The sequence below is a fragment of the Pempheris klunzingeri genome, chromosome 18 (assembly GCF_042242105.1).
Source record: "Pempheris klunzingeri isolate RE-2024b chromosome 18, fPemKlu1.hap1, whole genome shotgun sequence".
NCBI lineage: Eukaryota > Metazoa > Chordata > Actinopteri > Acropomatiformes > Pempheridae > Pempheris > Pempheris klunzingeri.
The window spans coordinates 18,560,551-18,586,803 of record NC_092029.1 but is presented as its reverse complement, the minus strand read 5'-3'; the positions used below and the strand labels follow the sequence as shown (position 1 = coordinate 18,586,803).

Below are 26,253 nucleotides of genomic sequence, written 5' to 3'. Positions count from 1 at the left end.
GGATTCTTTATTTACTCTGTGCTTAGAAATGCTTGTTCCTTCATCATCTCACCTTGTACATTGCATATTTTCTGCTGGCAATAGACTGACGCTGCAATCAGCCTGGGAAGATGGTACAGATGAATTCGAATAAATGACAAACAAACACAAGTAAATGTCACAATAATTATTTATTAAGCATACACATTATAATATAAATATAAAATATGCTATTTTTGTTTTTAAAATTGGTGAGACATCATTATATCTGTGTTGAGACAGACAACCATACAAACAGGTTTTAATATTCTACCAAAATCTGCTGAAACTTCTATGCAGCTGTAACAAACTTGCCATGATGGTGCCATCCTAAAATCAGAGCCTGCATTCATGGAGCATATCAGAGAAGTGTAACTGATCTAGGATCAGGTCCAATGTCACCATAAATGAGGAGGCAAACTGGTCTTCGATCAGCACTCCTAGTCTAAGATGCTGTATGCAGTGGGCCCACGTACAGAGAGAGCACAATAACCTACCGTATAGTTCTTTATATATATATTTCTTACTGTATTCCAACAATGGCAATTAGCAGCATGATGATGCACCACTCATATTTCTAGTTCCAAGAAACTGCAAAATAAGTTAGGAAGTAAAGAAATAAAATTAACATCAAACATACTGATGATCATTGTCACTGTACTAAGAGAGAAACTCGTCCACAGTGAAACAATCAGAGATAATCAAACAATCAAATCAGATCAGAGTGATGACATTTGACGGTCAGGAGTCGGGTTCAATTCAGTTTCAGCTCAGTCGACGACAAAAAGTGGATAATCATTCCATTTCTACCAGAGTGAAAATTAATGACATCGGGTTCTGTGCGTTTCACCAACAGATCTAAGAGAAATCATTCTCCAGCCACGAATTACAGCTTCGGTTGACTGACCCTGAAGTGAATTGATCCCCAAACCTATCAATGACAATAAAGAACAAATAGTTTTAACATTTTTCTCTTTTTTTGTGTTTTTGCTTAGTTTTTTTTTTTAAGTTTGGTTGACATGCTGAATCCTTGTGTTTGCAGGTTTGTGGTCAATCAAAAGGAAAAGTATTGAGCGAACCACTCCTGGCGCTGGGCGTCCGGGGAGTCGATGGTGGAGTCCTTTGTTTCAGGAGGGCTTCGGGAGGACAGGGGGGGGGGCGGGGGCAAAATCACCACAACACAAGATGAAATCAAAGACAGAAAGAGACAAGTCAGGGAAGAAGCCACAGGTGGAGTCAGCATAGTGTTACACCTGAATCAGTGAGAACAGCAGCGTTGGGTTATCATTTATTCCTCCATTAAACTCATTAAAGACACAAAATGTAAATATTTAAGTCCTTTGCTAGATCTCGTTGTTTTGCAGTAATGCACAAAAACTAAATAACGTTTGGATTATTTGGTGTAATGTACGTTTATGTCCACAGGGGGCAGCAAAGCCACCGTCAGGATGCAGTGTACTTTGTCGTTTTTAACGAGTAAAACTGCGTTAATGAAACAACAAACTTTGGAAACGTGATAAAAAGAAAAAGCAATGTGTTTTTTCCAAAATGTTTTCAAGCATAATTCTGATGATTGATCAAATCCCATGAAATCACCAAAACCATATTCCTATGTGCCACAGAGCAACATGTTCCTCCACCAGCCTGAGCAGACACACACACACACACACACACACACACACACACACACACACACCCTGTGTTTATTTGAACTCAGTCCTACATGCACCATCATGCTGCCCCAAATACTCACTAGAGTACCAAATGTGTTTTAATGCGCTGAAAATAGTGCAGAGAAAAAAATGCACTATTTATTCCTGTTTAAATAATGTTTGCACCATGAAAAAATAAAATTCTATAAAACTATATGTTTTTATTTTAAAATAAAATATGTATGATGTCTTTGGACTTTGGAGCAAGAGCTGACAGAAGGTAAGGGAGTCAGAGTACTGAGAGACAGACTTGGTTTTGGTCTTCCATGGGATTTGTTGATATAATATACATTATCACCAGACTTCTTCTTTTATACTATATAACAGATCTTTTTTTTTTTTATTGTTTTGCAGCAATGTGTAGCTTCTTTATTTCCCCGCAAGAGCATACATCAACAGCACACTCATAAATCAGGCATTTCACAGAAAGCACACTGGCACTCGCTTTTACTTTTGACGTTACGCTGACAAAGACCTTGAGATGTGCTTGAACGCTCTAATAAATACTTGGACGGAGGGTGAGTTAAGCTTTTCATCAAACTACTGCTCCCGTGGTCAACAAGTCATTTTCAAGTGCTAGAATTCGAACGCAGTTTGGAATCTGGGCACGGCTTCAGATTCAGACTCTTCGTGTGTTTAGTCAAGAATCAGTTTGCAACAAGTGTTTTTAACTAAAGTAGTCCAGCCTGTATCACCTGTCAGCCTGTTATTTCATGGTGCTGCTGCTTGTGCTTAGGATGTAATGGGTCTCTGTATGTAAGAAACCGTGTGTATCTGACCGCACAACCTCTACTAACCCCCACAAACAACAGAAAGTTGCTCTTTTGCAGGAAATGCCAGTCATCGGTGGTATCTGTACGGCCCACTGAAGCTGCAGCTACTTCCACACTCGTGTCCTCGGGAGAAAACACGTTCCCCAAAGTTTGGACTAATTAAGTCGAGTGGTTGCATCTATCAAAACAAACACCTATTGGAGCTGCTTCTGCTTTCTTAATTGGCTGCCTCCTAAATAAATAGTCCCATAACCCTGGGGTAATATCTATTTTTTCAGGTCATTGTTTTTGTTGTTTTCTGTGCTTGATGAAATCAATTACTTCCCAAAGGGCTTTGCTTATATTTACGTAGCCTGCTAAGTCATGTTTATACTGTACATGGTCCCAATTCAGACTCAAAGGGTTCTGCTTTAAGTCTATAAAATATTAATTTTATTGTATACAAGCATTTCAAACAACATTAAACCCACATTACAATACTCCTGCAGCTTTTTATTCACTGTAAAATAGCTGATTAGCGATGTGAAAAGACCGGGAAAAAGGAATGGAAATATGAGCTGAATTGAAACATGTGATGGAGAGGATATGAAAAAGAGGGCGGACGAGATTGTGACTGAAAAGGTCAGAGGAAGAGGCACGAAGGTGAGAACAATGAAGTAGGAGAGAATCACAGCAGAGGAGGTAATGATGTGACTTCTCTTCGACCTCTCTTCGGGAGAATTTAGCGGCAGCTTCAAAATGTGCGACTGCACGCGTCCAACGCATTTTATTTTTGGTTTGATTCCTTAAATCATCCAGGTGTAAGAAAACTAGTGTTTCTGCTGCATTCTTGTAAATAACGCTTATGCTTTCTTCCCATTTTATTCGCCCTGTAGTCTGTGGGGATCATGTTTGCATAAACCACACTGATATTTTGGCTCGGCTGAGCAACAAGTGAAATATTCCTTATTGTGCTCATGGTAAACGTCCACTTAGATGAGGTCTGCTGTCTCTTAAAGATATGAATATGTAAAAGTGATTTAAGATGAACAAATTGCTGAGCTGGGGGAAAAGGTTACGAATGTACGTCAAGAACAAAGAGTGTGCGGGGAGGGGAGGGACAAATCGTTTAATGGAGTCTGAAAACATTTCAAAGCAGATCTATAATATCTGACCTCATACTGTCATTGCTTGGCTCTGTTGGGAACACTCCCAACAGTGTTTGTGTGCGTGTGTGTGTGTGTGTGTATTTCTGGTGCTCACGTCTTCCCACCAATGAGGTGTCCTAATGTGCTTGTGTTTCGTCAGGATCACTTTAAGTAAAACGTGTGTGTGTGTGTGTGTCTTTTGCAACAGCAGCATCACATGCAGCAAGATAAGATTAAAAAAACATGCTCTCTCTCTCACACACACACACACACACACACACACACACACACAATCTCATACATGCTATAAATTTATAAGCAAGTGCCCTAAAAAACACATTTCTTGGCATGCGATACTCAAACTGTATCCATATGAGAAGCATATTCCAGAACTTGTCATCGTATCAGTTCACACTACTGCAACCAATCACAGCCATGATCAAGAAACAAGAGGAGCGTTTATTGGACCATAGAGCTGAGAAGTAAACAGGACAGCACCACACACAGAGGGGGGGGGGGGGCGGTCCACGACAGCAAAACACAATATCTACTTCATTATGAATTCACATAACAAAATAGTTTATTCACTTTGCGCAAAGAGAGTCAATCCCATTTTGAGTCAAAGAGAAAAAAAAAGTGCAGCTTGTGCAACATGCTGAACGTTAGATGAAGATGAGGATGAGGAGTCAGAAAATGGCACAATGCACAACAACAATAAGCCACAACGGATATTAACGGCAAGTTGTATAACTTCCTTGACAGAAAAAAAGGAAACCCGTCGGCATGCTCGCTGTTAACATGTTCAGACTGACGGAGACGTGAAACGGACACAAAAAGAAAAAGGAAGACATGCCCCTTTTGCATTCCAAGGCCATTCTTTGATGCTTCGGTCACGCGTGAGGACTCTTCCGTTAAGCTTCCACACATTCATCACTTTTATTTAAAGAGTTGTGAGGCTGCTGCTGATGTCTCTCAGTTCCAATGTGCTGCAGGAATAATGCCGTCTGTAATTTCAGGGCTCTGACAAGAAGCCGACATCATCTACCAAGTCTGCTTTAATTGCGTTTGGGAACTGCTCCTTCTACTTACGGCAGTAATCCAGTGTTACTTCCGAGGCCGGAGCATTTCATACTACATTATTTTGTAGAGCTATGAGTTAGCTGTGACATCCACTGAGCAGTGCTTCTTCACTGAGCGGGAGCTGTTCTGGAGGCTATCGGAGGGAAGGCTTACATTAGCTGCTCTGTCTTGCTCTGTGTTCGATTTGGGGAAGTTTACACTCCACTAACCCCAGCTAAAGCCCTCACCTGAGCTAGTGTTAGCTTTGTCAAACAGATGGGATGAAAGCCTTTTCTCATGTAACACGGAAGCACACATTTAACCCCATTACTGCTTGTGTAAGTGCATAAACTAAGTAGGTAAAAATGGGTTACATTAGTGTGTAACATTAACTGTCTGCTCTTACATTTTACCAAGAACAATGCAGCTTCTTTATTTCCATGCCATCTTCAGCTTTGGACATGCAAATCATGTGTGTATACATGTAACGCGTATCATGTATGTAGCCATTAAGTGCATATTCAAGACGCTGTTACAGCTTTCGTTTCAGCTGAAAACATTAAAAAGTCAGACAGAGATGGCATTTTCATGGAGGAACTACAGCTAATAAACTCTGCTAGCCACTGTTTCCATGTAAGCCAGCAAAAATCAAAGGCGAGTTTGGCGAGTTTGGCTCAAATCAGTCGGAATTACTATCAATTCTGAAAATACCACAGGTATCACTGTAAACTGCGTACTGTGTGAGAGAGCTCGTCAGGCGTAGCAACAGTAACTACGGGAGGTGGGGATTAAAATGGTCGATTACAACACGTCACTTTGAAAGCTTTTATTTTACACTACGCAGCTTGTGATTGCAATGATTTCATGCTCCTTGCAGTTTATGAAAGGGCCCGACTCGGCAGGAAGGGATGAAAGTGTAAGACACCAGTTATAGTCCCACGTCTCAAAGCCGGAGACAACAGAGAGTTCTGGTGGCTTTTTTTGTTATTCTGAGGCTTTTGTGGAAGAACACAAGCTAAAATACAGTTCCTACACTCACGGTTTGACTCCGGTTATGAGTCAAATCAGTAAAAAAAAGCTTTAACCTCTTTAACCAGCAGGACTTTCCAATTAAAGTGAGGTCTGTGACTGGATGATTGATGCGTGGATTGACCCGCTGCTGCCCGTCGGGGCTGAAAAGGTCTCACCTCATGAATTTCTTGGGTTCGGTGGGAGGGGTCGGCGGGGGAAGAGGTTTGTTGGAGTTGAGTTCAAGGTGGTGGAGGGGGGAGTTGGGGATGGGTTCTAGGCGGCTGGGCTGGGCCGGGGGCGGGGGTGGCGGCAGTGGGGGCTGCCCACTTCCTGAACCTGCCACGCCCACGCCCATACCTGCTGCCTCCAGAGCCCTGACATTAGGAGAGCTGCTGAATCTGCTGGCTGCTGTTTTCTCATTCTTTCTCTTTTGCTACACAGAAAAAAAAAAAGAAAAGGAGGGGCATGGGGGTCAAAGAAGGAGCAAATGGGAGGTTTGAAACAAAATAATAGTAAAAGAAATGGAGGAAAAAAAAAGGGAAAATGGAGTACAGGGACAGCCCTAGAGGTGGCATCACTCAGCCTCAGTCTTAACGCACCAGTTGCTCTGAGCAGAATGAAAGTTCAGATGAGGAAGAGATGTGTCAAAGCAGAAAACATCTCACACTAACAAATGGCTTGGAAAGCAAAGGACAGCTGGAGAAAAAGTCGGGAAGAACAATAGAATTGGGAGGAAGAATCACTCGCATATTTTAGACGCACAAACACATGATGAATAAAAACTAGCACGTGGTGAACACGTAACACATATACAGACATGTGGGGAAAAAAACACATGTAACAGCAAGAACAAAAATACTGGAAGTTATAGAACCCGAGAGATGGTGTCAACAGGTAAATACTGATCATGCAGTGAGGACCATTCAACTCAGACACACGGTGAGAAATGAAATACCACGTTTCCCAGAAGCACCGGGAGCTTTAAAGGCCCTGAAAACACTTTTTTTTTTAAAAACAGTTTCTATTACGAGAGATAGGATTGCACGGTTAGAACAGTTTAGGTCATGACATTTAAGTGATTTTCTGTATTTCTGTGTTTTTCGTGCTAAATTCATTATAAATATTTAATGTTTGTACATAAGAATTTATAATGTTTGAATCATTGTTTGCTTACTTACATTCAAGTTTTAAGGGTCTTTAAAGCATGTCAAACTACATAGAAATGCAATAACACTTGCATTAAATCTGAGATTAGAAATACTCTCAACTGTGACACTTTGGTTTAATTGCTATAAAGAAATGAGACCTTGGTAGGTAAACCTCCATTTTATACCAATGGTGCTGTTATTTAACAAATGTTCCCTGCCTTATTTCACCGTCCTTGGCTTGACTCCGCACTAAAAAGGATAAACTTGTTAAAATTGATTTTTCCACCGCCCCTTCGCTATCTGCCAAGTTTTAGTTGTTTTTATTGGAACATCATAATCCTGTCTTTTGCTGTAAAACAGCTTACCTTTGTGTTGTTGTTTTGGAGCAGATTTTCTGCTCAGTTCAACCTTGAGACAGTTAGGCAGACAATCTACTCAAAATGGTCTCATTTTTGAACAGCGTTTAAGGTAATATTTGAAAATGACTGTGGTCAATATTCATGATTGTTACAATGCAACAGTATCTTTTCTAAAAACCTCAGAGCTGATTCTTCTGATCGATCGGCACTGATGGATGTGGAATGAGATGGAGTGGATATCATCTTTGCTATGTAGTAAAATGAAGCGACAGGCCTATCAGAGTGCCCCTGTGTGTGGTGTGTAACATTACGGGCCTACCTTTATGAGCGGGTTGATAACTCCTACGTTAGGACTGGCATTGAACACTTTGTTGAAGTTGGTCTCTCTGTTGACAAGTTCCAGCTGGTAGAACTTCTTATCGTCCTGGAGGAAAAAACCATGTTAGCTGACAGCCAGAAAGGCTGTGGAAGACTCAAGGGACTGTGAAAAGACTGGAAATCATACATTTAATGATTCTGTCTTCAGACTTTTTTAGAGGCGCACACTCTTGACAGTGCAAACCATTTTAAATGTCCTGTAGCTCTGCATTTTTCATCCTCTCTGGAATTGGGACCTGTGAGTTACCCTTTAAAGACTCAACTAACTCAAAAAGAGTAACCTCAATGGCAACAGCACTACACCATGACAAATTGTAAGCGGATTTATGAAGTCACCTTCATGTGATTAGTGCAGTGGAACCATGTGTTATTGTAAAGTGTCTCCCAGACAAAGCCAGTGAAAATCACAGTGTTAATGAGCTGAAATACGATGGATCTCAAACTGTCTGAAAGACAGAAAGTGAGGTTGGCCATGGCGATATGAAACAGAAGTTTTACATTTTTTCAGACTTAATAAAAGATTGTTACAAGCTTGAAATTCACACATATTTTTTAAAGACTGCACACAGAAACCCTGAAAGCAAATATGAAAATAAATGTAGCATATTTGTAAGTGTATTCTTTGGACAGGTTAAAGTCAAGTAAACAAACTACAAGATTGTTGAAAATAATTGTTATTAGCTGTTTTCAATTCTCCTCCTGTCTTTCAGGCAAGGCTGATGGTTTAGGAAACACCTTCATCAAATGTGGCATGCCTCAGGGCTGTATCTTGGGTCCTGCCTAATTCTCATCAGTATCTTTTCTTCAGGTCAAATCACTTACAAATGATCTCTATTGTACGGATGCCATGCAAGAGCTCAGACCTGTAAACATAAAAAATGTCAAACATCTCGGTCACTAAACTGTAGAACTGGATACTGCATGCCCCAAAAATATGGCCAGGAAAATTCAAAACAGAATTAAATTCATTTAATTTGGTCATATCTCTGCACTCATTAGACGTCTGTCTCTATGTTTAAAAACTGGAAAACAGCTGTCTTGATAACAGCTAGATGAGAGTATCTATACCATTCCCATGGCTGTGTATTTAACATGGAGCTGGAGACTGGAAGCAGTAGGAAAAGTCTAGCCTTCCTCTGTCCAAACTTAAAAAACTGAAGAAATCTTGCAGTATTGCTTCTGAAAGCTAAAAATAAACATGATAAGGAACACTTGTCTTTCTTTCTGTATGTATACGACACATATTACCTCATCAGCAGTTACCTACCACCAGTTTCTTGACTAGAGATTCTCTCTCAGACACCATGTCCTTCAGCTCAGCGATGATCTGCAGGTCCTCAGGACGACTCTCCCTGTTCCTGAACTTCTCCTCTGTTCCTTCCAGCCTGAAAAAAATACAAAAAATAATACAGAAATATTCTGCATGAGATATCCAACAAACTTCTTTGTTTAAATGCAATCGGTAAGTAATGACAATATATGACAACAGTCAAACCTTCTTCCTGAGGGGGAAAAATTGCAGCATCCAATATCAACTACAAATCAAAAAAATCCAAGTGAGAGCCAGGTGAATTTGCTAGAGCATGTATTTTCCAGTGTTTGTGCACTTGGTGGAACCATTTATGAGTTAAGGGAATTAAATGCACTCCAGGTAAGTAGTAAGATGGATAATTCATAGGCTTTATTTTTTTCATTAGCTTTATCATTTGTTATTTGACAACTGGCCCTCAGAGAACTCACTGCTTGTGTAAAACGTCTGATTCGCTTAAAATTCGGTGACATTTTGCGTAATGCAACACATACTAAAGATCGCTGAGCTGAGAATCTGCATTAGCTAGAAGAAATATTTTTCAAGCAAGAAAACAATCAATCGTGCGTGACGCTGTTGGCTGGAAAATGACTCATATCTTATCACATTGGACTAAAATGAAACTGGGAGCCTTTAAAGGCCGCCATTTGCATATAGTTTAGAGAACTAATGCACTTTGACAAGTTTTTTTCAGTTTCAGACATTTGTCTTTTAAATGTTACTGATACACAAGATATAATGTAAGTCATAGGTTCCCCGCTGTTTTATATTATATCACTGTGCCAACCTTAGAATTTGATGCATAGATACAGTGAAATTGTCTGAGTATACATGTTTTCATCAAACAAGGTTTTTCTGCGTGTTTATCTATGAGCCTGTCTCTTCTGTGACAGCGAGCCTACCAGCCTTTCACTTCCCACACTACCACAGCAAAAACCACTGAGGCGAATCTTTGTGACATTTAAACCTCAGTGTGAAGTCACACATTCTTAAGGGCCGAGCTCCAGAGCAGCTTGTCTTCCTGATAAACTGCGATCTCTCCAAGGACTGTCCAATAGTGAGCAGGAGCAGAAACTGGTGCACTGTTCACGGTTACTGATACATACTGATCTGCACTTTCATCAGATATACTGTCAGCTGCTGTACTGGTCCTCCCATACACGTCTGATAGCTGATGTATCGTCTTCCTATTGTTCCCCTGTCGAGCATTTCATGCAACTCAAGCATCAGAATCTCTTTTGCTGCTCTAGCACTGTCTGTTTTTGGCAGGAAGTGATTGTTTTACCACAGAGAGAAGGGCATACACTAGCTTAAACTATAGGTCATAAGTGGTATGAACAATCATTTGCAATGTTTAAGCAGCATTGTGTGTAGGTGTAAGTTTTGGCCACTTTGGGGCAACATTTACATTTTATTACCTTTAAAGTTAACATGTTGCAAAAAGTTATCCATTTACACATCCAGCAGGAGACATTAGCAGTGCCAACAGAGGTTTTGCATCCTAGTAAATCATAATGGCCCCTTAAAGGTGCAGCAATGTGTTTTTCAATCAATCTTTATGTATCAATCTTTATTTATATAGCGCCAATTCATAACAGCGTTGTCTCAAGACGCTTCCCATAAAGAGCAGGTCTAGACCAAACTCTTTAATTAAGAGAGAGACCCAACGATTCAGGAATTCAACATTAAGGATTCAAGAAGTTTTTGACCTGCAGAGTTCTGCAACAAGCTAAAAATCACTCTTGGCGTGGTATGGCCTTGTACAGCTGCCTATTCTCACCTCAAACAGACACAGAGCAACATTTCATGTTCAACAGCTGGCCCCTAACTTTGTATGTCTGCTGTTTGGTGCTGGGCAGGTAGTGCGCAGTAGTTTATTGAGGTTACACTGAAATAAACTGAAATGCTCCACAGAGCTGAGAGGAACTGCAGTCAGGAATCTCTGTGGCTTTGTAGTCGTGGTCATTTAATAAAGTGCTTACATCAAAACATTGACGTGTGCAGCATTAAAGCTTAAGTACACAGTCTGAGTAAAGTGTGGGTTTTTCTCCAGACCGGTAAACAAAGCGCCTGTAACTGATGTGCTGTTTCAGGGGTTTCATCTGATTGTGCTAAACAGTCACTTTGGCCAAAAATATCTTTCAAACGAGCAAACACTTCCGATGAGCTCATTTGTTCAGTAAACTCCTCAAATGGAGGCGAGACAAAACACATCTCGGTGAGCTCACTTGCTCAGACTGAGGCTGGTGGAGATCAAATGATCAAACCCAAATATTCAGAGGGTTTTTTTCTTCCAATAACTTTGCACTAGCTGGTCAAACTGTAGCTACATTTCTTGAGGGCGGGGGCACACTGAGGCTAAACGTTTAGTGTCCAACAATTTTACGCCCCACTGCCACAGCATCAGCAACCCCTCGCTGAGCAGGAAGACCATGTGTCACACCCAGCTGGTGTGTCAGTGACTCCTGAAAGGCAAGGGAAGTCCGGTGTCTTCTTTTCCTATTTTTGGGTTTGTCTATGATCACATGAACTGAATATTTCCAGCGGTTGGATAAATGCCCCTGCTGCTGCTGCTGCTGCTGCTGCTGCTGCTGCTGCGTATGCAAGCCATCAAACTCGCTTCTGAGTTGCCGGCGTTGCAGCAAAGCATGTCTCCATTTCCTCTACATCCAATCCTCCTGACGTCCTACAGGCTCACGACATCCGCTTCTCCGATCTCGTCAAGTAGCCATACATAGTGGGACGTAGTTTAGCAATATACACATATTATATGTAATATGACAAGTTTAGCTAACACATCTAATAAAGATTATTTACTGGACGAGTCCTTTGCTTTGAGACTGTGTTCGTTCATTGATCTCACCAGCACTGGTCCAGAGCTGAATAAATCAGGAAATCAGTGTCGATAAAGAGCTAAATGTATACACCCCCTTTTCCCTCTGATTAAGTGGCCATCTTAAAAGTGTGATAATGCACTCTTAGGTGTGAAAAATATAATCAATAATGGACAAGGAACTGTCCCCTGTAAAGTCATTTGTTGTCTTATAATAGAAAATTCAATGCACACAATCAAGTACATGATACATTAAGGGGTGATGGTCAAAGAAAATAAGGATGGAAGACAAAAGACTAGAAGAAAACAGAAAGTAGTAAAAAGTCACAGTAGGACGCTCTGATACTTTATATCACACAAACTTCAACGATAATTTACAGTCTAAATACTGTAAAGGCTGCACAGTAATATCTACTAATGCCAGAGGCAGGCTGTGCGATTTGTCTGGTGTTTGTGTATTTCATCCTTGTGAACTGTTCCCACAAACCACAGGAAAGAGGAACATTAAGCGTCATACATTTCCAACACTTTCCTTGTCATGATGAATTTGGGCTATTGGGCATTGCTGCTATGGTTACCTCCAGTTTAATACACTTAACACACTGATTTGAGAACCGTTCTCAGAGTGTGGACTGTAATTATGCTTCCGGATGGTGTCTGGATGTATGATTTTAACAGACGCTTGCAGTGCTAAACTATCGCAAGTGCGATTAACAGATGTGACACTAAATGCATCTCTAGTTTGGCAGGATGACCAAAACCCAAACAAGCAGAAACTTTCTAACCAATAATACACAGATGCAGGACAAATCATTTCAGTGGTCATGACGGTTAAATGGAGAGGCTTTCTCAGTGGCTGGTTGGGGAGAGGGATCTGCAGAAAGGGACAGGGCTGTTGTCACCATGATTATTAATTGGGTGGAAAGAGACAGCGCCCCTGGTTACGATAGATCTGTGTTTGAGTTCATTAGATGGAGGACAGTGGATCATCTCTGGGGACAACCAACCACACAGATGCGTCCTTACTTGATAAATTGATGAAAGTGCCAGAGAATAAAAACTGCTGACTATTAAAGTAAACATGTCCCAGAACAACATAGAGGTCCGTAAACTTAATTCACCGTGCAGACTGTACCGCTTTCCTTTCATCATACTGTAAACTGATAAGCATGCAGATTTTTTCCCAAGGTCTAACATCTCTTATAAATATTGTACTCTGGATTGTGTTAAGTGTACGGATGTAGTCATTTTGAGATTTAGGTTAATGCTAGTCACACAATGAAACATGTTATATTCTGTCACAGTCAGTATTTCTACACTACACACTAGCTGATCGTGGCTCGCTTTAAATTCTCCATAAAAATGTTACTGTAAAAAAAACAGTCTACAGCGATGCTAGCAGCTGTGAGATGCTGCACTTAGCCTGCTTTGAGTTAAATACTAACGTCAGAAATGACTATGCTAACATGATGTTCGCAGATATAATGGTGTTCCCTTTCTTAATTTAGCATACTAACATTAGCTAATTAGGACTAAAAAAAAAACTTAAATGCAGCAGAGGCTCATGGGAATGCCATTGGTTTTGCAGGTGTTTGGTCATATAGCAAAGTTTTAACAAATTGGATGTTTAACCTGATGATGGTTTCAGATGAACAGTTAAGTTATTACAATTCATCCAAAGGGGAACAGAAATGACTGCACGGAAGCTCACAGCAATCCATCCAGTGGTTGTCGAGACATTTCACCCAGAGATGAAAAGTGTGAGGATCACCTAAGTCAGTGAGATTCATCCTCTGCTGAGCATGAATGTCTGTACAAAGATTCAGCTGTTGAGTCTTGATCAAATCACACTGCTTGAAAAATGCTTAAAAGTTAAAAATGCTCTGCTTTAGCCCAACATACATGAGAAACCCTAAAAGTGCACTGACTGTAACCACAGCAGCCACTTAGATCAAATATCAGCGCATCCATCTTAAAAATAACCGAGCAAACTCCGTCCCCTGACGAGGCCGTGAAATGAGGTTTAATCCTCCAGAATAAGACACTAAGTGGACCTTGAGTTGTGTTACTGAGCATCTTTAATGAATAAGAACGTGACTCGAGAGTAAAACCGTGTAATCTTCTATAATCTTCTATTGTTTATTAAGGATATATATAAGCCTGTACATTCTTGACCTCTGTCTTCTTTGCTTTAATGCTGTTGCACTGTTTTTAATTTTTGCTGTTTGCATTTGTGCAAATGTGAAAAAAGAGAAAGAAAAGCTCAACACAGAGCTGATAGCACTGCATTCTAAAACTGTTAATGAATAATATGATGTTTATCAAGTGTCAGACCGTCTGTAATTACCTCCTGAATACTGTGTGTACAGTGAGCGACTTAATGATCACTTTCTTTGCATACGTGATAAATGCCATAAATATGGAGCAGACTTCTGAGGAAGCTCTATCTGGATGTACATCCCCTGCAGCCCAGCAGGTGGCGCTTTGCTCTCAGCTCAGTCAGATGAAAAGGAGGTCAGCTCTGAAGAGGATGCTAGCTCACTGCTCATCTCCTGACTCTGAGCCGCACACAGTTTTCCATATGGCTTTTTTCTTTATCTCGCTCTGTCTTGATCTCTTGTCTGCCTCTGCATCTCCATAACTTTCGCTTGAGGTCTGGTTTAGTTCATTTCCCTCCTGACTTGGCATCTTTCACTGCCCACTGGCAGGCACATATACCTTTCAGCTCGCTTCTTTCTTTACTCATTCTCCTTCCGTCCTTCTCCTTCTATGAATTTCTGTCTTCAGCTGCATTTTATTCAAGTCACATCCTATAACACACTCTCCTCATTTTCTGCAGCTGTAGTCTCAGCATACTGCAGCCTCGCAGCTTTTCTCTTATATTCTCTCAATCTATAAATAAGATACAGCCCTCGCTTCACAGTTTGACCTCTCTGCATGTCATTGCTAATACAAATCTCCCTCTTCATCTTCAATGGTAAAAAATAAAAGAAACTTCCTTCCACTCATTGGACTCCAGTATTGTTACTTGCTAAGCTAAATGTTTTTGATCCCTATTTCATATAGCTCCCTATATATTATCTTTGAGGATGTACAGTACAGTTCATCTGATGTGGCGTCCAATCATCCAACGGGGTTTGAACTCTAGTTTTCCGTATTGTTTTAAACCGATCACACACACAATGCTCTGATCTTACAACACGTCCTCACCAGCGAGGTAAATCTAATATTCTTTAAGATGTGCATGCCCTCATGTTTTAGTTGGACCTAGCATGGGGTTGAGTTTGAGGTCGAGTCTACAAGTTTCCAGCTCTTAGCTGTGAACCGCTGACAATGGCCTTCCCCCCCGCCTGGCATGCAGCATAATAGCATAATAACATGAACAGTTTATGGGAAGCCACTGTTTCCATCAGCTGGGGCCGAAGCTACCACCAATAAAAACCAAGCCTGTGTCTGTCAGGTTTAATGACAAGAGGAGAAATAGTTCCCAGTTTACACTGAATACCCAATCTACAAATGGTGGGTTTAGAAGTACAATTTCTTTGGACGAAAGGTCTACACATTTGATTTACTTATACAATAAATGTGAATGTAAACTAAGACAGGATAGGAAAGATCAATAAAAATTGGTATTTATGACCTCGTTATTTCTGAACTCCAGGGAACATCACCTGATAATAGCCACGCCAAAGTTTTTTTTGCTGTAGCATTTTGCTTTGTGGCTGTCTGCTCAAATGGTGACCGCACACTAAATCTTCCTCTGTTCGAAAAGCAGCGTCTCCTCTGTGGTTTGAGCTTCAGCTAAGATAGCGGCGAGATACGCAACGCAGCAGTATTTGGACTGAACAGACGAGCAGATCACAGAAACAATGTTCGGATGAGGACATCAGGCTCCGCTCACTACATATGGGAAACCAACATTCTCCAGCAGACTGGACGGTTTTCACAGGTCATGTGATGCAGCCATGTTGACGCACATCAGGGCTGAATACAGCAGTTACAAACCCAGGATATGAAACCTGGGATTTTTTTTGGTTGGAAACAGTTGTCAGACGTGTGTGTTTAGCACGAGACAATGCAGCCATTTGTGTTTCTCGTCTTTCTTATCTTTGATTTCATGGACTAATCTCATGTCTTTGTGCTTTTCTTGGTTTTGAAAGCGGAATACATTGTTTTCAGAAGAACGCGGCTCAGGTACGGACTGGGGGGGGGGGGGCAGCGGTAAATCTCTCCCCGGTGCTGCCTTTCATTGTGAGCAGGTTTCGACATGCACCGTCATGCTTAGTGCAGCTGTTTGTAATGTATGACACGAGCAATATGATCATCCGAGAAGAAAATAATTCATCACAGCCGCCTCCTATTTATACTTCACTTCACCTGCCGCATATGAAAATGAAAATAGTCTGCATGGATGCGCCTGCTCTGATATGACTAATGTGTTTAGATATGCCCTAATTGTCTACAGTATATAATGCAGTGATTGCGTACGTCATTGCATGGACAAAAAAAAAAGAAAACTCTAACTTGCTTTTCCCATATTTTATCGGAAGATGTGAGCAAGTATACAGATGGATGAAAAGAGTTAAATCTGTAGAGGAAAATTAGAAACCAGGAGTGTTCAGGCAGGTGTGAATGAATTGTCTGTTCTTCTCCCCAGAGAAAACCTGTCTGTTGTTTCAAGCTTCCATTTGGCATCGAACAGCACACCATTAAATGATCTAGGATAGGCTGACCTGTGCGCACGGCGAACATGAGATAGGAACTTGAGAAGTGTTATTCCTCATGTGCAGTGGCTCTCTCTAATTGCATAGCAGTTGGAAGACAGTGTGTTTACAGTATGTACATACAGTATCTGAAGGGCGGAGATCTTGTCCTTGAGCACTTCCTGGGCTTTGTTGAAATCTGACAGCATGTTCTGCGTCTCTCTGCTGTGAGCCGCGCTCAGCTCGACGAGCTCCCTGTCGTGCCTCTTCGTCAGCTCTTGTTCATGAGCTCTGGGGAGGGAGAAGAACGGACAGCTGAGTTTCTGAAGAGAAGACTGAAGCGTCTGATTTGTATTATACCACGGCAGCGGAAGATGCTTGTTCCTGAAAGGCTGGCGGGTGTCTGCTATGATCCTGCTAGAACAGAAACAAAGCTACAAACAAAAGAACAGAAAGAATGGATGACGACTTGAAGGCAACTTCTGTTAGTAAGCGACAGTAGTATACGGCAATAATACAGCCTGATGTGTCCTGATGTAGGACATAACAGCTTTGCAGTGGTGGAATAAGTCCTCAACCTTTACTGAGATAAAAGTAACAATTAAAGAATGTAAAAAAAATAATAAAATACAATTGAATGCATTAAATGTCTACTTAAATAAATAGTATTATCAACTAAATATTAAAAGTAAAAGCACTGATTAGGAAAAAGGTCTGACCCTGTATTATTAGATAATTATTACTGATGCATTAACGTGTATGCAGCATTTTAATTATGAAGCTGGTCAAGATGGGCCTGATTTTGAATAGTTTAACACTCTTGGACAGCTTAATTTACAGTAAATTGTGTTTGATATTTTCTTTTTAGTGAATATAGCTGTCAAGAGTTCTGTAGCTGAGTAAAAATAATTATATTTAATATTTAGTATAGTATTTATTATAGTATTTCTTTCTGTTACTTAGTGTATACTAAGTATACTAACTATACTACTTACTTAGTGCATAAAGTCACATGCAATGGTAAAAGTACAAACACTGTACTGATAACGTACTTTAGAACACTTTGATAGAAGACGTTCTTTACCTACAGCTTGCTATTTTTCAATACAAGGACATATTTTATACTGCAGAATATCTAATGACGCTCAGCACAAACAGCACTTTTAAAAAAAAAAAAAAAAAAGTATTTCTAAATGGTGACATTCCTCTTTAAGACTTAATCAGGACCTGCAGACTCTGGCCGCTTCTCCCAGGAGAGGCGAACATAATGGATTGTTCCACAGAGGAAATGGTGGTGAGATTAGAAAAGGGAGACAGATGCACAGAATAAATTCCTAGAACATAACTGCATGAAAGCATACTATGAATGTGCAGAGTTTGGACAAAAAAAACGCAGAGCACAATTAGACAATATGAAAATGTGCAAACCGTCAATTTGGTATGGCTTCAGTGCAAAATACGACAGCTATGTATACTTGTACTTGTAGTATAAAGTCTCTCGCAGACTGTTTTGCACTGAGAGGGAAGGAGATAGAGAAAGAGGAGGAGGGTGGAAGAAGAGAATAAAAGCTGGTAATAATGAAATGAGGAGGAGAAAAAAAAGGGCTGATGAAAGGGATGCGAGGGAGCGAAGGAGGATGGAGGAGAAACACGGATGTCTGTCTGCCTCTCACTCTGACTGGGCCAACTCCCCCTGAGGGGCGCACATCTTATCTCTCTGCTTCCTCTTTATTTATTTATCAGCCTATTTTTATCCCTGTGACCAGGATTCAGACGGGGAGTTACGTAACAGATGGAGAAATGTGCTGTGCGTGGGCCTGCCAGCAGAGAGAGGTAGAGGGAGGATGCATGTGCATGACGGAGAGCGGCGCGTGAATTAGCGACGGGAGAATGAAACACCGTGGGAGCCGCCGTCAAACATACACACATGCAAAAAAACCTTCAAACACACACACACACACACACTGAAGTCCATGGCTAGTGGTTGATTCCAATGAGTATCTGGACCACATTACCCATCCAGCACTTTAAAAAAAATGCCTAACATGCTGCAGGGAACAACATGATTATAGATTCCATTTTGCTTTTGCCCTAAGTAACCTTCACATCTGCAAATCACTGGGCTCCTGACACTGGTGGAGAGAGACAAAGACAGTGAGAGAGAGGGAGGGAGGGAGAGGGAGAGGGAGGGAGAGAGACTGATTTGCCTCGTTTGGGGTTTTCTTCCTCCCTCTTTCATCTGGGTGTGTTTTCATCAGGACAGGGGCAGGATTGCAGAAACTATCGTCATCCGAATATAATAAGAAACGTCAAACTCAGCAACATTCACAGGATGACAGCGGCCGCCGAGAGCAGAACAGGTTCAGCGTGTGTCTGTGGAGAGGCGGGTGCAGACGTCCAGGCCGTCCCGCGATGTTTGTGTTACTGCTCCGTCCTCGCTTATCTAAAAGATACGGTTCAACTTCTTGGGAAGTATGTTCACTTTCATTCTGAGAGAGAGATGAGACGTCTGCTAAACGCAGAACATGAGCCGGGGGGGTGATTAGCTCAGCTTAGCACCGAGACTGGAGGCAGGGAGAAACAGCTAGCGGGGCTCTGTTTAAAGTTCAACTATATGTGTCTTTGTTTAATCATACTCAAACAACAGCACATGAATAAGAACACTTGTGCTTAAAAAAAACACATGATGTAACTTTGTGAGCTTTCAGGTACGTTCAGACTGAAAGCGAAGCAAATGCCACCTCTAGAATTTGCCTCATGGTGTGTTTGTGCGTACAGTTTAATGCATTGATGGGTGGATTTTTGAACCTCAGAGACAGCAAAGTTAGGCTTAAGGTTTTCTCCTCTTCACGTCCTTATGCTGAGCTAAGACAGCTGCCTCTGCGCTCAGGGTTTGCACTTAATGCACAGGTTCCTGGTTCTTCAATCTTGAACTCTTTATCAATAGAAAATTCACAAAGAAATACATCTCCCCTGGTGCATGCGTATTCCTGTGAAAAATATTCAGTAGCTTGGTTGCCAGGTTACAGTGCATTAAGATAAACTGTATTGCACACACACGTCTATGCTTCTCGGGCTTCGGTTGTGGACGTACATGTGAGGATGCAACTGAGTGACCATGAATATTTCAGATGCACACACGTGATTTCATTTTAGTATAGTATTGTGTTGTGTTGTGTTGTGTTGTGTTTCAGTTCCGCTCTGAGCACTGAGTCATACCTGATCTGCTGATTGGCTTCGCTGCGGATCTTGAGCACCTCCTTGCCCTTGAGCTCCAGCTCTTTAGTCAGAGTGCTGATATTTTCGTTGAGTGTGTGAATCTGATGATCCAGCTGAGCGATGTGGTTCTTCCTTCTGGAGACCTCCTCATGCAGCTCAGTGATCTGGCCCAGCAGCTCACGCTCCTAGGAACGGGTTCGACGGAAGAAAAAGGAAAAAGAAAGAAGAGAAAAATCAGTGTTGTTCATTTTCTTGGTTTAAACCGACTGTCTGACTGATGTTGTAAGTTTTCTTTATTATTGTAAAAACCGGGATCAGCACTTCAAACCATAAAATCCACGACCATTCATGCTGTCGAAGCTTTGCTGAATGAATTGTGAGCTATTTGACTGATAGACTGGAAGAGTTTTTCATTTTGCATGAAACCAAACAAGCGCTCTGGCAACTTAACAGACTTTTACCTCTTTTTATGGTTTAAAATGAGGACGCAGATATTCAGATGAGACAATTATATGTAAACAAAATGGTTTCTTTGTGCCGTATAGCTTTGTGACACTGCACACACAGAGCTTCTTAAAAGAGATTTGGTTTCTTGGTAAGTACACTATTACATTGTATGTAAAATGCTATACTTCTTTCAATATAATCCATGTTTCAGTTTTGACTACTGCTACTACTTTACTATGAAACATAACACATAAATTGGAATTCAAATTTGGAAATGTCCTTTAATTGAGGTCAAATGTATTTATTCCAGGCTACACTGTTTTCTTATTGACAGCACAAACTGGGTCCACAATTCAGTGAGATGATAAATCTACGATGAGTCAAACTTTCACACCAGCTGCTAAATGCTGGTAAACAGACCATGAATGTTAATGAATAAACTGACAGTGAATGATGATGATTATTACCAAACACTGAATTCTAATCATGAGCACGTATGTGTAGACCAGGCAAGTCTCGCTGTTACTATGAATGCTGTGTAGTTCCCATGTGAATTACAATATGTATTACACAAAGTAAAGTAAGTACCACCTCGCATGGCAAGTGTTCTTTGACAAATATTCTCTTTGTTCGCAAATATGAGTCAAGCAAACTTTCGGTCAGCACCAGCAGCATTATACAAGAAGTCAGGTGCTCGTCTGAATCAGCTCATGAATTATTCAAGTTCATATCACTGAATGATGTCACATAAACAATGAAACTTTCCAAATTGCTCATGACTCCCTGCAGAGCTGTTTTTTTTTTTTTTCTTCTTCTTCCGAGCTCCACAATGAAACAAAAATGTGGCTTTATATTGGTCATGATTTGAAGGTGAGAAAATGAGCAAGTGATTTTCTCCACAGGGAGGGAGTGAACACTGCGTAGGTTCAATCAAACGCTCGCATGAAGACGACAAGCTTGAATCTGGTAGACAGATGTTGCTCAAATGAGTGACTCATTAGTTCTTAAACTTGGTGAAGTGAAGTTGTCAAACTCAAGATTTCAGTTGTTAAATCCCATTAAAAACGAAAACCAATGAACAAGTTGCCTGATATAATTCAAAACTGTATTGACGTTTACATATAAATGACACAATGCAGATTAGGCCTATCTGTGTTTAATGTGGTGTCTGTGCCGCCACTCCCACACTGGCTCATCGGTGGTGATGCATTTTACGTCAACCAGCAATGATTGGTTCGCCGCAGCCGAAGCCACAGAGCTACTAGGACTATGAAGGAAGAACCTAGGAAGCATAAAAGAAAAGTTTGTGATTCTCCAGATGAAGCAGAAGCTTGGAGTTCAAAGATGGATTGAAGAAAAAAAAGGAAGGAATTGGCAGCGATGAGGTTCGCTCGTGTCATGCGTTACTCCCACTGCCAGAAGAGGGAGGCCAGAGTTCAGCAAAGTCACACCATCGCACAGGATGACATGTTCCTTAATCATGATCAACATGGGAACTGTAATTCATTTTAATCAGTCCCATAGATACTGCCCTGCTGCCATGAATACTCAGTACGCAAAATACTCAACACTAAAATGTGTATTAATCCCCGTCTGAAAATAGTCCCTTACAAAAGCACTATTTCCTCAAGTTTGGGTAATCTTCCATAAAAACTACAGTGCCCAGCATTATTAAAAAAAAAAAAAAGATCTATGTCGTTAGCAGGAACCACAATGGGTTTGGGGCCACAGACAAGTTAGGAAAGACAAAAAAATATGGAGTGATGGACTAAAGACATAGTTCATTTACATCTCTTCATTGTTTTTTCCCTGGCTTTATCTTGTCATTAGCTAGCCATCAACACTGCCAAGGTCAGTGTTCAAATCCACATTATGACGAGAAGCAGAGTGGGTCTTGTTTGCCAAATGGATCATTATGATTAGAGACTTGAGTGAAGAGGCAAAGAAAGGCAGAAATGTGATCTGAAGACTCCCAGTAGAGGGCCACTTAACGGCATCAGAGTCAGATTAAATATTGTCAAGTTATTGTCTACTAATGATTTCCCACTCTGCAAAAATCTCATTCCACTTGCCTCTATAACAATTTGTGCCAAGGGCTGTGTTCATATATCCAAAAAGCCATAATCTTGTATAATAGCCCAGCAAGCTCCTGTCTCACTATCTGTCTCTAACTAAGTCTCCCTAAAAATGTAATTTAATGTCATTGGCTGATATTCGCTGTCAATAAATCTAGCGACGCAATTAAGTATAACGGGGACAGGCCAGATTAATCTTTAATGACTCATTTACTCATTTCACTCTCCATCTCTTCAAACTCCTGGCTTCTTTCGGGGGAGAGAGGAGGCACAAAAGCAAATGAAAAAACAAAACAAAAAAAAACGACCCCCCAAGTCGGCGTCAAACAAACTGGCAGAATAACAGAAAGGAACAAAGGAGAAAAAAAAACAATATTGCAAAACTGGTTCCTTTCAGTGGATTGAGGGCTGTTTGAGGAGTGTGTGTGGGAACGTAACTCAAGGTCTAATCTAATAAAACTACAGCAGATGTCTGTGTTCGATGACCTGTGAGGTAAATCAGCTGGTGTTGACTGGGGCCTGGTTTGGGACTTTATCTTGTTCTGCTGTGTCTGTCACTCTGTCGTCACATTTTGGTCTCTCTTTCACCATTTCTTTTCTCTCCACTCCAAGCAGCGTAGTTAAATAAGCCAACAGCGTCAGACCCTCTCTATTCTGACTTTTAACTCTGTGAAAAATGAATAAGTTATTCAAATATTTATCAAAAACTGGGGACATCAGCTGGCCGAAGCTTGACTGAATTAGCGTGAGGTCTCCTGATCTACTGAAAATGGGTGCACATTTTCGGAATCATCCATCCAGTGTGACTGATGGTGTATTATATAATTAGTTAGTACTACACCGTTAATGTGAATCAGGTTTTTCATTAAGATTGTGATGTTTATCACTAATTTCAACAGACAATGCTAGCGTTCAGCTGCATCCCACTGAATAATGCTCTGATTCAAACGTAGTCCAATGTTAAGGGCCTGATTTCACGCTCAAACCAAACCTACACCGAGAGGAATATGTTTTCAGAGGCTTCGAAGTTACTGGGAGTTAGTAAAATATCCTCGCCAGGAGAGGAAAATATTGTGATTGTGAGAGTGAAACAGCAAACAGAAAGAAACAAATTGATATTAGACGTCAGAGGATGCTAATGATGCAGTAATTGATCAGGCAGCTCTAGATCAAACAACTTACTGTAAGTATCTCCAGGGACACAGATGACAATGTGTACACACACACACACACACACACACACACACACAGCCCCGTATTTCATCAGCCTCTTCCTCCCCGTCTGTTAAGTAATTGGAGGTATAAAAACATTATTTAACACAGCGCGACAACTGTCTGCTGCTGAGCTCTTCCACTCTGATGACTCAACTCAGGAAGTTTCGGTTGATGTGCCATTAGAGCTCCAGCAGAGTAAACATGGCATAAATGTAAACACAAGCTGCCGACGTGTCGGCCTCTTGTAGCTGCTGCATTGTACATGCAGCATTTTAACATTACAATAAATCATTTAATGAGACTTCCTAGTTCCTTACACGATGTTATCCAAAAAGGAAATGCACATGGTGGGTTACAGCTTGTGCCATGAAACCTGCTGGCTTATTTTAAAGCGCAAAAGGAGACAACACCAGATGGTAAAAGGACAGAAAGGATAAAGTCACTTTCAAGACAGCGACCTACGTATTATGTATAGGACACAAAACATAAGTGCAATATTCCCAATTCAAATTCTTGCTGCATGTTGTCCCCTGTCTCTCTGCTCTGATTCTCTGCTGTGCCCTATCAAATCAAGTGTCCCCAAAATAATCTTTATGATGAAAAAGTGTTCAGGAATACTTTAACAGATGTGCCAGTTTAATGAAATGTTAAATTGGTTGATTTGTGATGTGTATCAAAGGACTTCAGATGTCTTTTTGAGGGTTTTTTAAAAAATAAATCCTCCCACATGAGTGCCTGGGACAAAGTGTGACTAAATTAAGGCCTGTGAATCAATGTGAATCTACTTGGGGGGTCAAAAAGACGCTATGTACTTGAGGAGTGATTGAAACCTGAATTCAGCCTGCACTCTGTTCGCTGCAGCCTTATGACTGACAGGCAGTTCAGGCTGAAACACTCCGTTAGCCTTTATTGACTCCATATTGCCTTGGTGACTAAAGATGAGAGGGACTGACGTGCGGTGTGGTGGCGGGGGATTAAAGACGACCAGCTGTGCTCCTCTGCTAGAACATCTGTATCACAAGGTGATGAGACAGGAACCCATGGAGTTTGGGGTAATTAGTAAGATTTACAAGAGATGGTAAGAGGACAGCCCGCAGGGTGGTGTGTGTGTGTGTGTGTGTGTGTGAGCCAGTGGCAGGTGGGATGTGAGGCACGCTGGCTACATCATCTCACTTAATTTTCATCCCTAATTTCTGTTCAATTGCCAGCACAGGTTTATATTATCATTATTATTAGAAGAAAATGATAAGAGATAGAACAGAAAACTCTAAATATGTTACCTATTTTTCTTAGGAATGTCATCTCTTGATTGATAGGTTATTCTTTGTATCTATAATGTCAGAAAATTGTAAAAACTGCAGTTTTTACAAGCTATTATTATAACAGTCCAAGACCCAGTGAAATTTAATTTCCCATTTTTGAAAATTGTTGTTTATTCATTTAACTAAGCAATAATCAGCTATAATCACTTCAACAGCTTCAGCAACGGTAAAAAGTTATAATCCTGAAGATTTTGACACTGTTTGAGGTTTTTTTCAGCAATAGCCATTCAATGTATTTCTACTCATTCATTAATTCTCGATATCGTACAGCGGCTTTAATCGTTAATGGTGGAGTCCGCCATTCCCACAGGAAACAATGCAGCATGTAATCCAGTACAATTCTATGTCTTCTATCTCTAGTCGGCCTCGCTGTTTACTGTCCGCTGTCTTTTATATGTGTCAGAGTTATATTAATGGAGACCAAACATTTCCCACAGCTGCTTCACATTAAAAACATTAAACTAGCAAAACATGGGGTGGCTTTTATTGTGAAGCAGTCACAGGAAACACAATCTATTTGTCACTCTGGTTAGTGCTAATTGCAATCGTTCATCACTAATCCGTTGACAAAACAACACAGTCATTTTTCAGCAGTTTTTTTTTCTACAGAGATACATTTTAAGTATTGCAGGGAGTAATGGTTAGAGTTAGATCAGAATCAGGTTTGTTATTAGACGAAGAGCTACAGGGGACAGTATGACCACCAGTAACGATGGGCATCACTAAGAAAGTGATCAGCACTGAAAGCTTGTGAATTCTAACTTTAAACTATGACATACAGATAGAAATATGAGCTGTCATTCCAAACACACCGACATTACAAACATCAGCAAATCCAGAGGCGTGTGCACATTGTGGATTTGTTTATTTCATTCATTCTAATCACACAGTGTTCCACCCTCACCATGAAAGAGAGCATGCCAGTGTGTGTTTGGGTGGATTCATCCTCTACTAGAAAGTCAAGAAGTGAGTTTTGATATATTCTGCTCAAACAAATAAGTCCAGATAATCATCCCTGAGAGTCCTACCTGTGTCCGATTGTTCTCCAGTGTTTTCTCCAGCTCCATCTTGGCGGCAGTTGACTCTTGGTGGTGGGTTTGTCTCAGGTGTTCGATGGCTGATGCGTGGATGTGGTTCAACTCTGATCGCAGAGAGGCTGGGGGTGGGGGGTGGGGGGTAGGGGGGAGTGTAATGGAGGAGAAGGACAGGAAGTCATATTTAATCCGTACAGAAAATACCACATAGGAGGAGACGAGGCTTGTTTGTACGTTCGGATTCAGGGATTTTAGAGCTTGTTGACCTTTAGTCTGCTTGCAAAAAAGCGCTCATTAGATGCAAAGGCATTTTTATTACAAAATAAATAAATGAAGTCTTTCTTTTATTTTGCACATAAAGCAGAGTGCTTTGGCTGCCTTCACCCAGGTGGCCTTTAAACCTCTCTCCAATAAATATCTTTCACTGTAAACTTTCTAATGCTTTGGAGCATAGAGACAGAACACGCACAGCTATTGGCTGTCTATCTGAATGTAAGACCAACCTAAGATG

General features: G+C 40.9%; 1 protein-coding gene across 1 annotated transcript in view; it reads right to left on the bottom strand.

The window, feature by feature from the left end:
• Window positions 1-1,072: 1,072 nt before the first annotated feature.
• Window positions 1,073-26,253, bottom strand: part of fam184ab (family with sequence similarity 184 member Ab) — a 120,906-nt gene continuing 95,725 nt past the window's right edge. Inside the window, exons 16-22 of the mRNA XM_070849605.1 lie at window positions 25,737-25,864; window positions 19,650-19,834; window positions 16,575-16,721; window positions 8,853-8,970; window positions 7,527-7,631; window positions 5,877-6,133; window positions 1,073-1,154 (exon numbers count right to left, since the gene is read on the bottom strand). Coding sequence (XP_070705706.1) covers window positions 1,073-1,154; window positions 5,877-6,133; window positions 7,527-7,631; window positions 8,853-8,970; window positions 16,575-16,721; window positions 19,650-19,834; window positions 25,737-25,864 — 1,022 coding nt within the window. The remainder of the gene's footprint in view (window positions 1,155-5,876; window positions 6,134-7,526; window positions 7,632-8,852; window positions 8,971-16,574; window positions 16,722-19,649; window positions 19,835-25,736; window positions 25,865-26,253) is intronic.